At 40.9% G+C, this 12,595-nt stretch overlaps 1 protein-coding gene and 1 long non-coding RNA gene across 4 annotated transcripts in view; one reads left to right on the top strand and one right to left on the bottom strand.

Moving 5' to 3' along the window:
* The window catches only part of PREX2 (phosphatidylinositol-3,4,5-trisphosphate dependent Rac exchange factor 2), a 233,498-nt gene extending 227,989 nt beyond the window's left edge, over nucleotides 1–5,509 (top strand). For all 3 annotated transcript variants that reach the window (XM_053248942.1, XM_053248944.1, XM_053248943.1), the window contains exon 40: nucleotides 719–5,509. In XM_053248942.1, the coding sequence (XP_053104917.1) occupies nucleotides 719–764 (46 nt within the window). In that variant the 3' untranslated portion in view covers nucleotides 765–5,509. The remainder of the gene's footprint in view (nucleotides 1–718) is intronic.
* A 1,519-nt stretch (nucleotides 5,510–7,028) lies between these two features.
* LOC128323998 (uncharacterized) overlaps nucleotides 7,029–12,595 on the bottom strand; it is a 35,760-nt gene continuing 30,193 nt past the window's right edge. The window contains exon 3 of the long non-coding RNA XR_008306564.1: nucleotides 7,029–7,142. This is a non-coding gene — a long non-coding RNA (uncharacterized LOC128323998). The remainder of the gene's footprint in view (nucleotides 7,143–12,595) is intronic.

Raw genomic sequence — 12,595 nt, forward strand, 5'->3', positions numbered from 1 at the left:
TAAAACAAAGGGGTGGGGTGATAGTGATTTAAAGCAATTTACTTGGGTTGGGGCATCCATGCGTGGAAAGAAGCAATAATATTTTTCTTGCCCTTGATCCTTATCACAGTGAGGCATTCTCAATGGAAGTTAGAATGGGCTGCCTAAAAGCCATGACTGCTAAGGACTGGATAGAGAGCAATTCTTCTCCCTCTCACAGAACACTAGAACCAGGGGCCATCCCGTGAAATTGATTGCTGGGAAAATTAGGACCAGCAAACAGAAGTATTTTTTTCACACAATGCATAATCCACAGTCCTCCCCACAGCGCTGGTTGTGTGGGCGTGCAGTTTGCGTGCCACTGGGGTCGTCTGGGGGAAGGGAGGTGGAACCTTGCCTTCCCCTCCGCCCACCTGGCCATGCAGTCATGTGAATAGCCCCATTATCTTCCCCCAAGATATGGGGGGGGATTAAATGCAAATGATTAACTTCCGAATGACAACAGGCTCTTAAGGCAGTATGCAAATACCACAGCATTTTTGCAAAAGTAATTTTTTAGAGCTGGACATTCCACTAAATAAAGAATACCCTAAGCTCAGTGGCTTCGTTCAGGTTTGTGATCTATATTTTTCTGATGACTTAGAAGATGTATAGTTAACATATAATGTTTAAACATTTCAACCTGCTTTACAAACTAAGGAATGATTGTAATGATTTTGTGTCCATGTGTGTTTGGCAGGTTATACAAGCTTTGTCAGCCACCACCTCCTGCTGGAGAGGAGTAAAGACTTCTATATGAAGAATGATCAAAATACCAGCTTCCATAACACTGAAAGTAAAACATGACTGCAAACATAGTCTTCCGTAGAATGTGCCTTGAGTACCAATAGACAGCTTCACTTAGCTCTGGATTCAAAAATGTTTCTTAAATCTGGCTGTGCCAATGAGGAACAATTACTTCTGAGGGGACCAAAAAAGAAAAGGAAAAAAGGATTCCTGAACTTTTTGTTTTGCTTTTTGAGTTTATATATAGAACTCTTACACTGGAATAAGATTGCATTTTAAGTAGTTACCCAGATATGTACTGGTAACAACATGAACACCAAGATACAATAGAGATGGGGGGAAAACACTATATTGGGCACTTTCAGAAAGTGATGTCTTGATCCCAAGGAAGATAAAGGAAAAAATAGTTTCAGGCTGTCATGCTAGGCTTCTGTAATTCCTTGCAAACACAATTCCCCTGTCCCTAGCATCCAATCGTAATTTTGTAAATTGTAGCTATACTTGAAATTATTTCTGGTGAAGATGCACCTGTATACTGGAAGCAGATTTGAATACTAATAGGAATAGAACAAATACACATGAGTTTGTGTTTCTGGTATATAGGAAGCTGCCTTATACAAAGTCAGACTTCTGGTCCATCTAGCTCAGAAACTTCTACCCAGACTGGCAGCAGTTTCTCCAAGGTTGCAGGCAGGAGTCTCTCTCAGCTCTGTCTTGCAGATGCCAGAGAGGGAACTTGGAACCTTCTGTATGCAAGCATGCAGACGTTCTTCCCAGTGCGGGCCCATCCCCTAAGGGGAATACTGTATCTCTTCCTGCTTCTGTAAACTTACAAATTGAGATTTGCTGCTCTCACCTGTATTGGGATATACAGACTGCAATGTGGGTAAGATTTTTGGAATGTTCCTTTACAGATACTGACAGTATCATACAGTAGTAGCATGCCTCACCTGCTTTTCCACTTTCCAGCTTCAATGTAATGTTCAAAAATAATCTGAGCAAAATGGTGATATTGCTGTTCAACTTATTTAGATTGAGCTTATGAAAAAATATTACGTGTGGGTCATAACCTGCTTATGAATTGCAGAAATTTTGGATCTGAGTTGCATCACTACACTAAAGAAATTCAGCATAAGCTGCTTAATTTTTAGCCTATTTTCCAGTAGGCTTATGTGATCACCTGACATTCTCTCTGTGTATGTGTGTTTGTCCATGTGTCCCCGCTATCAACTTCACAACACCTGGACCAATATGAACCAAATTGGCTACAGTTGTAGAGACACATAGGGACACCTGAACATCCCTTTGTGATGATGTCATCCACCAAAATCCAAGATGGCGGATGCATAAACTTTTGAGGCGCAAGTGGGCTAACTTGTGAACTGCCTAAACAATTTGAACCAAATTTGCTACAGCTGTAGAGACAAATATGGATGCCCAAATGGCGTGGTGTGTGATGTCATCCACTCCAATTCAAGATGACAGCCAAGTAAATTTCTGAGATGCAAGCAGGCTAATTTGGGGACTGCCTAACCTATTTGAACCAAATTGGGTACAGCTGCAGTGAGTGACACACAGGGACACCTCAATAGCATAGTTTGTGATGATGTCATCCACGCCGATTCAAGATGGCGGACGTGTAAACCTTTGAGACACAAGTGGGCTAACTTGTGAACTGCTTAATCGATTTTAATCGAACCAAATTTGTTATAGCTGTAGGGATGCCCTAATGGTGTGTTGTGTGATGATGTCATTCACTCCAATTCAAGATGGTGGTCACATGAACATCTGAAGTGTAAGTGGGCTAATTTGTGGACTGCCTAACCTATTTGAACCAAATTGGGTACAGTTGCAGTGAGTGACACACAGGGACACCTCAGTGGCATAGCTTGTGATGATGTCATCCATGCTGATTCAGGATGGTGGATGCATAAACTTTTGAGGCGCAAGTGGGCTGACTTGTGAACTGCTTGACTGATTTGAACCAAATTTGCTGCAGTTGTGGGGGCACACAGGGACACCTCAATGGTGTAGTTTGTGATGATGTCATTTACCCCAGTCCAAGATGGTGGACTGTGGACTAATGTGTGGACTTTCTAACTGATTTGAACCAAATTTGCTACAGCTCTAGGGATACATAGGGACACCTCAATAGCAAAGATTGTGACCATGTCATCCACCCCAATTCAAGATGTTGGACACATAAACTTTTGTGGTGCAAGTGCACTAACTTGAGGACTGTCTAACCGATTTGAACCAAATTTGGAATAGCTGTAGTGAGTGACACACAGGGACACCTCAATGGTGCAGTTTGTAATGATGTAATGATGACATCCACCCTGTTCCAAGATGGCGGACACATGAACATTTGAGGCACAAGAGATCTAACTTGTGGACCTCGATTTGTACCAAATTTAGTCCAGATGTAGAGACAGTGAAAGGAATGTAGACTGATTAGTTCTTACTAGAACAACTTGTTCAAATTCAGATCAGGAAGCAGAAGTTACAGGTGGACCATGACGAGAAAAAATGCTATTAGTTAGTTCCTTTAATAAGTAGATAAGGAATTACTGACGAGAATGCTTGTTGTTATCATGAACTCTTTGTGCCATAAAAAGTTCTTGATGATGCTGAATTTGTAGGAAACTCAACTAAGAAATGTATTCTTATACATTTTTACAGTTCACTGTTAAATCACAGATAAATATTCTGAAGTATGTTTATGAGAGAATATAGATTTTTACTTTTTACAAGCCCTTCTGACTCTTGGGTTGGTAGTTCAATGGTCTGGAATCTTTCTTTGGATTGCCTGGAAAAAGAAGCCATTTTAGCTTTAAATCGTAAAATTATGTTGTATTAGGATCTTAAAGTTGAAACATAATTTTGAAAAATAATATTTTCTTCTAGCATACTCCAATTTACTCCAGAAATCAAATCAAATTTATTTTGGTCACAAACAACCATGAACCATACTAAATAAGAAAACAAAATATACACAGTGAAATATACAAAATGTACAATAAAATATGCAAAAAGCCCATCTAGCAGTCCAGAGAAAAAAATCAACAGCTTTTGCCAGATAGCAGAACAAACAGTCAAAGAAAGAAACAAACAACATAAAATTAATCTGGCAGGCCACTGTCAGAAACAAGATGTTGAACCCTTGTCTGATCTAGTGAGACACTGGCTAGCATCCAGAGTGATGGACCGCTTGTGGGAGGACATTGCACTAGCTAGATGTGCTAAGTCTAGAATGCAAGCTCCAGACCACTGCTGCGTTAACCCAAGTATGTTTGTGGTTGCACAACAGTTGTGCAATTGTGGCATGCCTCATTTGTTTTAAAGGGAACTTTTGCGCCATAGCACTATTGCATAAATCTCTGTTTTTAAGCTCAGCTAAACTGAGTTCTTGTGGTGGCACAAATTTGTTTGTTTTGCAAGTGCTCCATTGCTCTGGATGTCACAGCAGCTTCTATTCTAAATCGAATACATTACACAAGAATTGTTTCATTGTGGTTGATGAGAATACATAATGAGAAATATATTGCTGTTCTACAGGATAAAACAGTAGTTGTAAACCAGATGGAAATGGATACCAAATTCAGAATATCTATTTCAACTGAAGAGTTTTGCTGTATAAAGATGGTGAACGTAATTGCTTCGAGTTCTGAATATAAGCCTTGCTCTAGCTTTATTAGTGCATAACTAGTGCCCATGAATGGTGATGTGGATTCATATCCTGATGGGAATCAACATAATGTGTATAGAGGTCTCCTTCCAAGAGCAGATCTCCCTGGCTGAACTGGTGCGATATGCTATATATTGCAACTACTTCTGGAATATGTAGCATGCATAATTCACTCTTCAAATTGTGACTGTCCCCTGTATTATATCCCTTTCAAAATCTTGAACTTTGGTTATGTTTAAATGTACCTAGTGTATACATTAAAGATATTTAGGTTATAAAACCTAAACACAATTTCAAATTGTTCACGGCATGATCATATTAAGTGTCACTTTTCATAATTGGCAAGATGTGATATTTTCATGCTGGAAATGCTGCTTGCCCAGAACTGAAATGCTGCCTTCTTGGATAGCATGATGATTGCTATCACAGTTCAAAAGCACAATTTAGTAGACTTCGAATAGTGCCTGGACAAATTTCTGTTTAACAACTCATATTCAATATTGTTGACTGTGGGTGTATCATTACTATTATACTGTCCTGTATTTTCATAATGTGTATATATACCTACAAATTATAAAAGGATATAATGGCACTTTTTACTCTGTAATCATGTATATAGTGTAAGTAGTCCAGTAAATGTATGTGCTTTTTGATAAAAAATGCAGTTAAGGATTTCCCCCCTCCCCCATTTTTAGAGTATTAGATTTTGCAGAGGGAGAATATATTTTTGTAATTACTCATCAAGTCTAGAATATTTCTGCTTTAAATATTTAGCTGTATCTATATATGTAAAGACATCTAGAGTATATTGGCAGTTTCTTCTCAATCTCTTGTCCTAGTAGCCATATAGTTCAACTTTTGTTATAAGTAACATTGGTAAATTAAAATGAAATCTTTAAGTATGATATCGAATCAAATTATTTTTCTATATAGTGTATGTGTATCTGTTACAGCACTACTTACCATTTAATACAGTCTATTTTTATTAGATATCTGCATATTTTAAAGTATAAAAAATGGAACAGTACCAAACAGTAATAAACTTTTTCATATGTTTGTCTTGAGCCGATTTATTATTATATTTTAAGTAGCAGCCTCAATGTACATGACTATTTTTACAGAGTGACAGAAGTTTTAAAAGACACATCTTTGAAGAGTTTACAGTCTAGATGTTGACAGTGAAGAGACATCAAAGGATGGGAGAAGTGAGGCTAAGATGGAATTGATGCAAGCAAATCCATCTACATGAATTTTGGCTTGATCTTCCATTAAGGATGAGAATTAAATTGAATTAATTTATATTCTATTCCATCACAGAGACTGAAGAATTAATTAGCCAAAAAGAAAACAGAAGGACTTTAGTTATATTATTCTCTTTTTTTGAAAAAGCTGAAAATTGTATGATCCTCATGGACAAATAACCAGAGTACCTGTGAGCAAGAGGGAGGTACTGGCAGACCAGTCTGATATCCTGCAGATACAAAATTTGAAGGGAAAAAACCTAAGGGGGGCAATCCTACCTAAGACTGCTTCACTGAAATTCAATGGAGTGGAATGTTTATGGATTCAGAGGGCAGTTAACAGACAACTAGATGGGTAGAACCAATGGAACTTAATGGTGAGGAGTGGGCAAGGAGGGCTTAAATAAAAAGAGCAGAAATGTCTCAGCTTGAAAAAATACTTCCTTGAATGTCACAACTACTTCCGTCTATAGGAGGAAAAGGGACCTAAAGCTTTCACCATGCTCAGACCCAGGCTTCGCTAACACATGCACACCAGGGATGTACTTTAACATTTTGTTGTGGGTCCATACTTGAACAAGAAACATTTTGCACCATTTTTCTCAGCTTTTCACAAATCATGATTGCATGAATACTTTGGGGCATGTTTGGACTGCCTCAGACATATTCATTCCTTCTTGGAATAAAACAAATTCTGAGACCAAGCAGCAAATCTATTTGAACTAAAACTACTCTGACATGTGCTTGACAACAGCTCCAACAAACTCAGGAGGACTGAGTATGAGCAGTAACAATCTAGTCAAGCCCACCCACTTCCATTTCCCCAATCAAGCACATGAGTAGGCCTGAATTCAGGACCCTAGCTAGAGTAAAAAAGTCAATGCCCACACATGTCCACAGTGTGCCCCTTCTGGGCTCTAAAGATAGAAAGGATATGGTGCTGATCATTATAACAACACTCCTTTATACTTTCTAAGTTTCCCCCAACTACTGCAGAGTGGATTTCCCCCCCTTCTCCATGCCCTTCACACCATAGTTAAACTGTAAATGTTTGGCCTGGTTTTCCAGGGTTTTAAATCTTTTAAATGTTTTAATTGTTAATTGGTTTTATATGTTTTTATAGTTTTTAAAAGTTTAACTGTTAATTGGTTTTAATTGTTTTTATTTTAATGTAAACCGCCCTGAGCCATTTTTAGAAGGTTGGCATAGAAATCAATCAAACAAACAAACAAAATTATGAACACATGTTGTAATGTGGCTAATGGCCATAGAACCCTTTTGTCCACTGATATACTCACCCTCCTACTGTTGACGCTCCTACAGATATACTCACCCTCCTACTGACCAGCTGAGACAGTGAAATTAGTATGTAGCCTTGGCAGCATCTGGATGCAAAATGGTGCTGGATGAACAGCTTAAACTATTCATCAGACCCCATAGACATTGAGCTTGCATGAAAGAAGGAAAGAAAGGGGGAAGATTTTAGAGCTTTTCCGTAAGGTCTTCATTGCATCTTCTCTCTCTCACATCTGTATCCTTCATCACTCTTTTCTCTGGGTCCAGTTCATGTGTGGCCACTAAGTGCACCCCCCTCACCCCCACTATTTGCTTGCTTTTGCTCCCCAAAGGGTTAGTCTTGTGGTGGACTAAAGGGAAAATATCTTCATCTTCCCTCCAGTCCACTGCATGATGTTGGCCTGAGTACTGCAGCAAAGCCATACAAGTTCACGGCCTGCCCCAGCTAGTCCAGAAAGTTGGCTAGAGGTGCAAACATTACCATTGGCCAGCTTCTCTTCTCCCATATCAAGTGTAGGGCACAAATGTGCCTTTATCCAAAGGCAGGATTTGCCAATCCTATTGTAGTACGCAGAGTGGGGAAAAACCTCCTTCTTGTCCCTCTCTCAGGATTCTGGCATACAATTTGCACAGCATCTAACCTCCATCCGGATTTGAGGGGGTTTTCCCACCCCCAGCTGTGTAAAGGTGTGTAAATAAGCCAACCACCACACTCTCAGCCATGCTCTTGTTGTCAAATTCTTATCTGGACTCTGGCACACAATAACAGTATCTGAAAGTATGGCCCTTCACCAGTTATGATATTTAGGTTATTAATAAACATATGAAATAAGGTAGAGAGAGGAGAGCCACCTAATGGCACAGCAGAAAAGTAACTTGCCTAAGGAGCAAGAGGTTGCTGGTTTGAATTCCCGCTGGTATGTTTCCCAGACTATGGGAAACACCTTCCTGGCTTCTCCAAGATAGGGCTGAGAGATATTCCTGCCTGCAACCTTGGAGAAACCGCTGCCAGTCTGTGAAGACTATACTGAGCTAGATAGACCAATGGTCTGACTCAGCATATGGCAGCTTTCTATGTTCCTGTGTTCCTACCTATACTGGGCAACAGCGATATAGGAAGATGCTGAAAGGCATCATCTCATACTGTGTGGGAGATGGCAATGGTAAACTCCTCCTGTATTCTACCAAAGACAACCACAGGGCTCTGTGGGTGCCAGGAGTTGATGCCAATTCGATGGCACAACTTTACCTTTACTTTAAGAAAGAGGAGAGCTTATCTTGTGGTAGCAAGCATGACTTGTCCCCTTAGCTAAGCAGGGTCTACCCTGGTTGCATATGAATGGGACACTTGATGTGTGAGCACTGTAAGATATTCCCCTTAGGGGATGGAGCTGCTTTAGGAAGAGCAGAAGGTTCCAAGTTCCCTCCTTGGCATCTCCAAGGTAGGGTTGGGAGAGATTCCTGCCTGCAACATTAGAGAAGCTGCTGCCAGTATGTATAGACAATACTGTGCTAAGTGGACCAAGGGTCTGGGTCAGTATATGGAGCTTCCTATGTTACCACAAAATGAACAGGCTTTCTATGATGGGGTGGTTTCTAGCCCATTCCCATCTAGCCCATTCCCATCATAAGTCAATTGGGAGAAAAACCAGTCCCGAAATGAATGGACTTTCTATGGTGGGGTGGTCTTTGGAATGGGAGAGGACACTCAGTTTCTCTTTGGAAAATTCAGTTTTGTTTCCCCTGATGATAGTGTCTCAAAACTAGTCCGAGTGCTCCCAAGTTAGGTCAGATAAAACCAGCCCCTTCCACAATGTCAGACCTAGTGATTGGAACAGTAAAGCATTCAGGAGCATCTGACTTTGCAGAAGCAGTGGTTTTAGCCTGCATAACCAAGCCAAAAGGATCACAACAGCAGCAGCCTGGCATCAGTGATTTGACCATCTGCAGTTCATCTCTGGTCTTTTCCCATTTCTCCTACTGAGATACAGCCCAGAATGTGGTTGTTGGTTCCAGGTAGAGAGAGCAAGGAGACGTAGAGGTGGGATCTTTGGCACTGAACAATCTGCTGAACCTCACCCACCTGCCATTGAAGGTACCAAGATAAAGGGTTGCACGATAAGCAGAAATGGCAAAAGGCGGTCTACAACCAGTTTATTATTCTCTCACTGAACAATGCTGGGTGTGGTCTGCTTCCTCCAGTGAGAGGCCAGACCAAGAGAAGCAGGAGGAAGCAATGAGTGGAGCAACTCCCTCCCCTGGAATCAGAGAAACTCCCTCCCCTGGAATCAGAGAGAAAGTGAGAGAGGGAGAACTACTGTGAACCTTGAGGGGAGAATTCAAATACTGCCTGAAGGCCAGGAGAGCCACTGCCAATCAGAAAATGCTGCTCTAGATTGATCTATGGTCTGACTCAGTAGGCAACAGCTTCCTATGTTCCGATGGAAGCACATTGGACTTAACAGAACTGAAAGTGTATCTTAGCCTGCTAGTCCTGGCTGGTGTGTTTCATTTCATTAAGGTAGTGCTGTAGGCAGTACATTTGGGGCCTCCCTGCTTCTGTGCCACAATGCAGCTGAGATGTTCTGAGGACATTACAAAGTAATTTAAGGTTCAATGACAAAGCCACATGTCAGGAGAGAAGAGTGATTGCCAAGCTGGCAACCATTACAGGTATCAGGACCTTGTTTGTGCAGCAGCTGCAGCCCAGCTACATCCCTGGGTGTGACCAGCAGTTGATGAGCAGCTGTTTGGTTTCCAATATGCTGTCCCTTCTGGCAACACGTTCTAAGCAAGCTAAAGAAGTACAGCTTGAAATTGTGGTGCTGCACTAACAGGAGATGTTTACCTTGGGAAGCAAGCTGGAGGGCTTGCACAAAGACAAGTAGGGCTGTTCCGTACAGCCACGGAACAACACTTGGGGCCATGCTTGCTGAAGTGCTTGTGGAGGGGTAATTCAGAAGAGCATCCCTCACACGCGATTAAAGTATGTGCCAAGAGTGCATTGGCGCACCCACCAGTGACATCAGGGCAAGTGTGTTCTTGCCACAGACCTGATGTTCTCATATGTGCAGGGCAATGTTCATCTGAACCTGCCCTCAGAGAATTGTGGTGAGGGATAACTCCCCCCACCCCACCCATATATAGCTGGCAGATGCTCTCCTGAGCAAAGGGTTGACCTGTGTAGGCACTATTAAACACATGAAACATACCCCCAGAGATGTTATCACATTCACAAAGGGAAGCACTGTCATCTGTGTTTGGCTTGGATGGACAGAACACATTGGTATTGTTTGTAACTAGGAAGTTTGTGCCCACGACAGCAACAAGAAACCAAGCAAAAAAATGATGATTGTGGGTGACTGGCCTGTAGAATGCACTTGAAAAGCTTCCAGATCATCTTTAGGTCAGTCACAGCGTGACCAACTCACATTCTCAGTGAGATGTGCAGTCACACAGGGTGCCATGCTTGGGATGTGGAGTGGGGGGTCATCACCACACTTCCCTGGAGCGATATGTTAAATTATTATGGGTTCTGTGGCCTGAAAAAGTTGTAGGCTATCCAATGGGACTACTCAGGAGTAGGAAGTTCTACTTGTTTGAGGATGTGTGGGGTGAGTTCTTGGATGCAATCTAGATGCTACATAGTCAACTGTGCAGCTTCCAGCTATAAATCAGGAGTGTACTATATGATGTACACTTTCTTTACATATTTATTTATTTGATTTACTTGGGGTTTTTTCTCTTTATTTTCTCTCTTACTATTCACGTGTAAGCTTATATTGAGAACTGTTTATGAGGTAAGATAAACAGACAAGGGGGCGGGTGGGAATGGCAATGTTTATAATATTAAAAAATCTTTCAATAATTTTTTTAAAAAGTCACAGTAATACTTGCATTTCATGGACTTTTGGCCCCATGATTTACAGTATCTATATACCTATAAATATAGTTATCTGCCAGATAAGGATAACATGTCATGCACATGTTGAAGTGGGCTCTAGTCCATGGACATTTATATCCCAATCCAGGCTGGTTCAGATGATATTCTGACTGTCTCTCTCAGTCATGTGGGGCAGATGCACAGGCATGCACAAATCCTCCTCATCAGGGGCACCATCCGGGTGATCCCGCCATTGCTTAATCACATGGACCTGTAGCACTTAATGCATTGAGGGGTGATTCCGATGAACCACCCTCCACGTAAATAGGTAGCAATGGGATTGTGTGCAGGATGTGGAGAGGATGTGAGAGCAGGTGTATCATCCAAACTGGCAGTCTTTAAAGTGCTACAGATTTCCCTTTTTGTGTTAGCTGACTGACATGGCTACCCCTCTGGAATCTGTTTGCTAATCAGTATCTGCTTGCTATAGAAAAACATTTCACACTTGATACCATAGCTGAAAACCTAAGCTTAAAACTTTAGTATAGAACAAAGATAAAGTAAAGTAAAGTGTGCCATCAAGTCGATTTTAACTCCTGGCGCCCACAGAGCCCTGTGGTTGTCTTTGGTAGAATACAGGAGGGGTTTACCATTGCCTCCTCCCACGCAGTAGGAGATGATGCCTTTCAGCATCTTCCTATATTGCTGCTGCCCAATATAGTACCAGCAGGGATTCGAACCGGCAACCTTCTGCTTGTTAGTCAAGCATTTCCCCGCTGCCCCACTTAAGGTGTTTACAGGACATTATGGATTCCACAGTTGCATATATGTTTGTTGGTGCATGAACAAAGTTTGGTACTGGGCACAAAAATTGTTCTCTTAAGTATTTTGGGGTGTGGAGGGGTGTTTCACTTTTCAAAGGAAGTTCCAGGCCCTGAGGCCTATGGAGTATGGACATAATCTCAGAAATATGTAGATTGGTTAGCAAAATCTCAGAAACAAGGGGAAAGAGCAGATTAGGATTTCCAGATATTACCGAAGATGATTGATTTTATATGAACAAAAGAGACTCATTACTACAATGAAGTCTGAAAAGATGGATTAGTTAATAAAATCTAATTATTACGACAGATTTATGTGTTTACAAATTACAATAAAAAGCTGCAACTGAAGCTCTTTATTTTTTGAACTACATACATACTTATTGAAAGCTGTGTTTCAATATCACAACACACTGAAGCCTATGCCTACTGAAACACAGTCTGAGTACATTCCTGCCAAAGCAATACCAGAGTTGTTTAATCTGAACAACTGTAGCATAGATGGGTGTTTGTGACTAACAATTCTTATGCATGACAAGCTATATTTATATCCATAATGGCAACAAAAATATAGCTGATCAGGCTTTGTTTAATTTGGCAGCTACACAGAGCTACCAACATTTTATTCCAAATGCCTTTGAATCAGACAACTAATCTCAGGATTGGATCTGCCTTCTGCTGTCCTCCATTATTCATTCCATATGTCCCTTCACAAGGTCTCGAGTGCCTAAACAATCTAAATTTTCTTCCGTTCATATTTTGAACAAAGAATACAGGTGAAACTCGGAAAATTAGAATATCGTGCAAAAGTCCATTAATTTCAGTAATGCAAATTAAAAGGTGAAACTGATATATGAGACAGACGCATTACATGCAAAGCGAGATAAGTCAAGCCTTAATT

This window comes from Hemicordylus capensis, chromosome 4 (assembly GCF_027244095.1).
Source record: "Hemicordylus capensis ecotype Gifberg chromosome 4, rHemCap1.1.pri, whole genome shotgun sequence".
NCBI lineage: Eukaryota > Metazoa > Chordata > Lepidosauria > Squamata > Cordylidae > Hemicordylus > Hemicordylus capensis.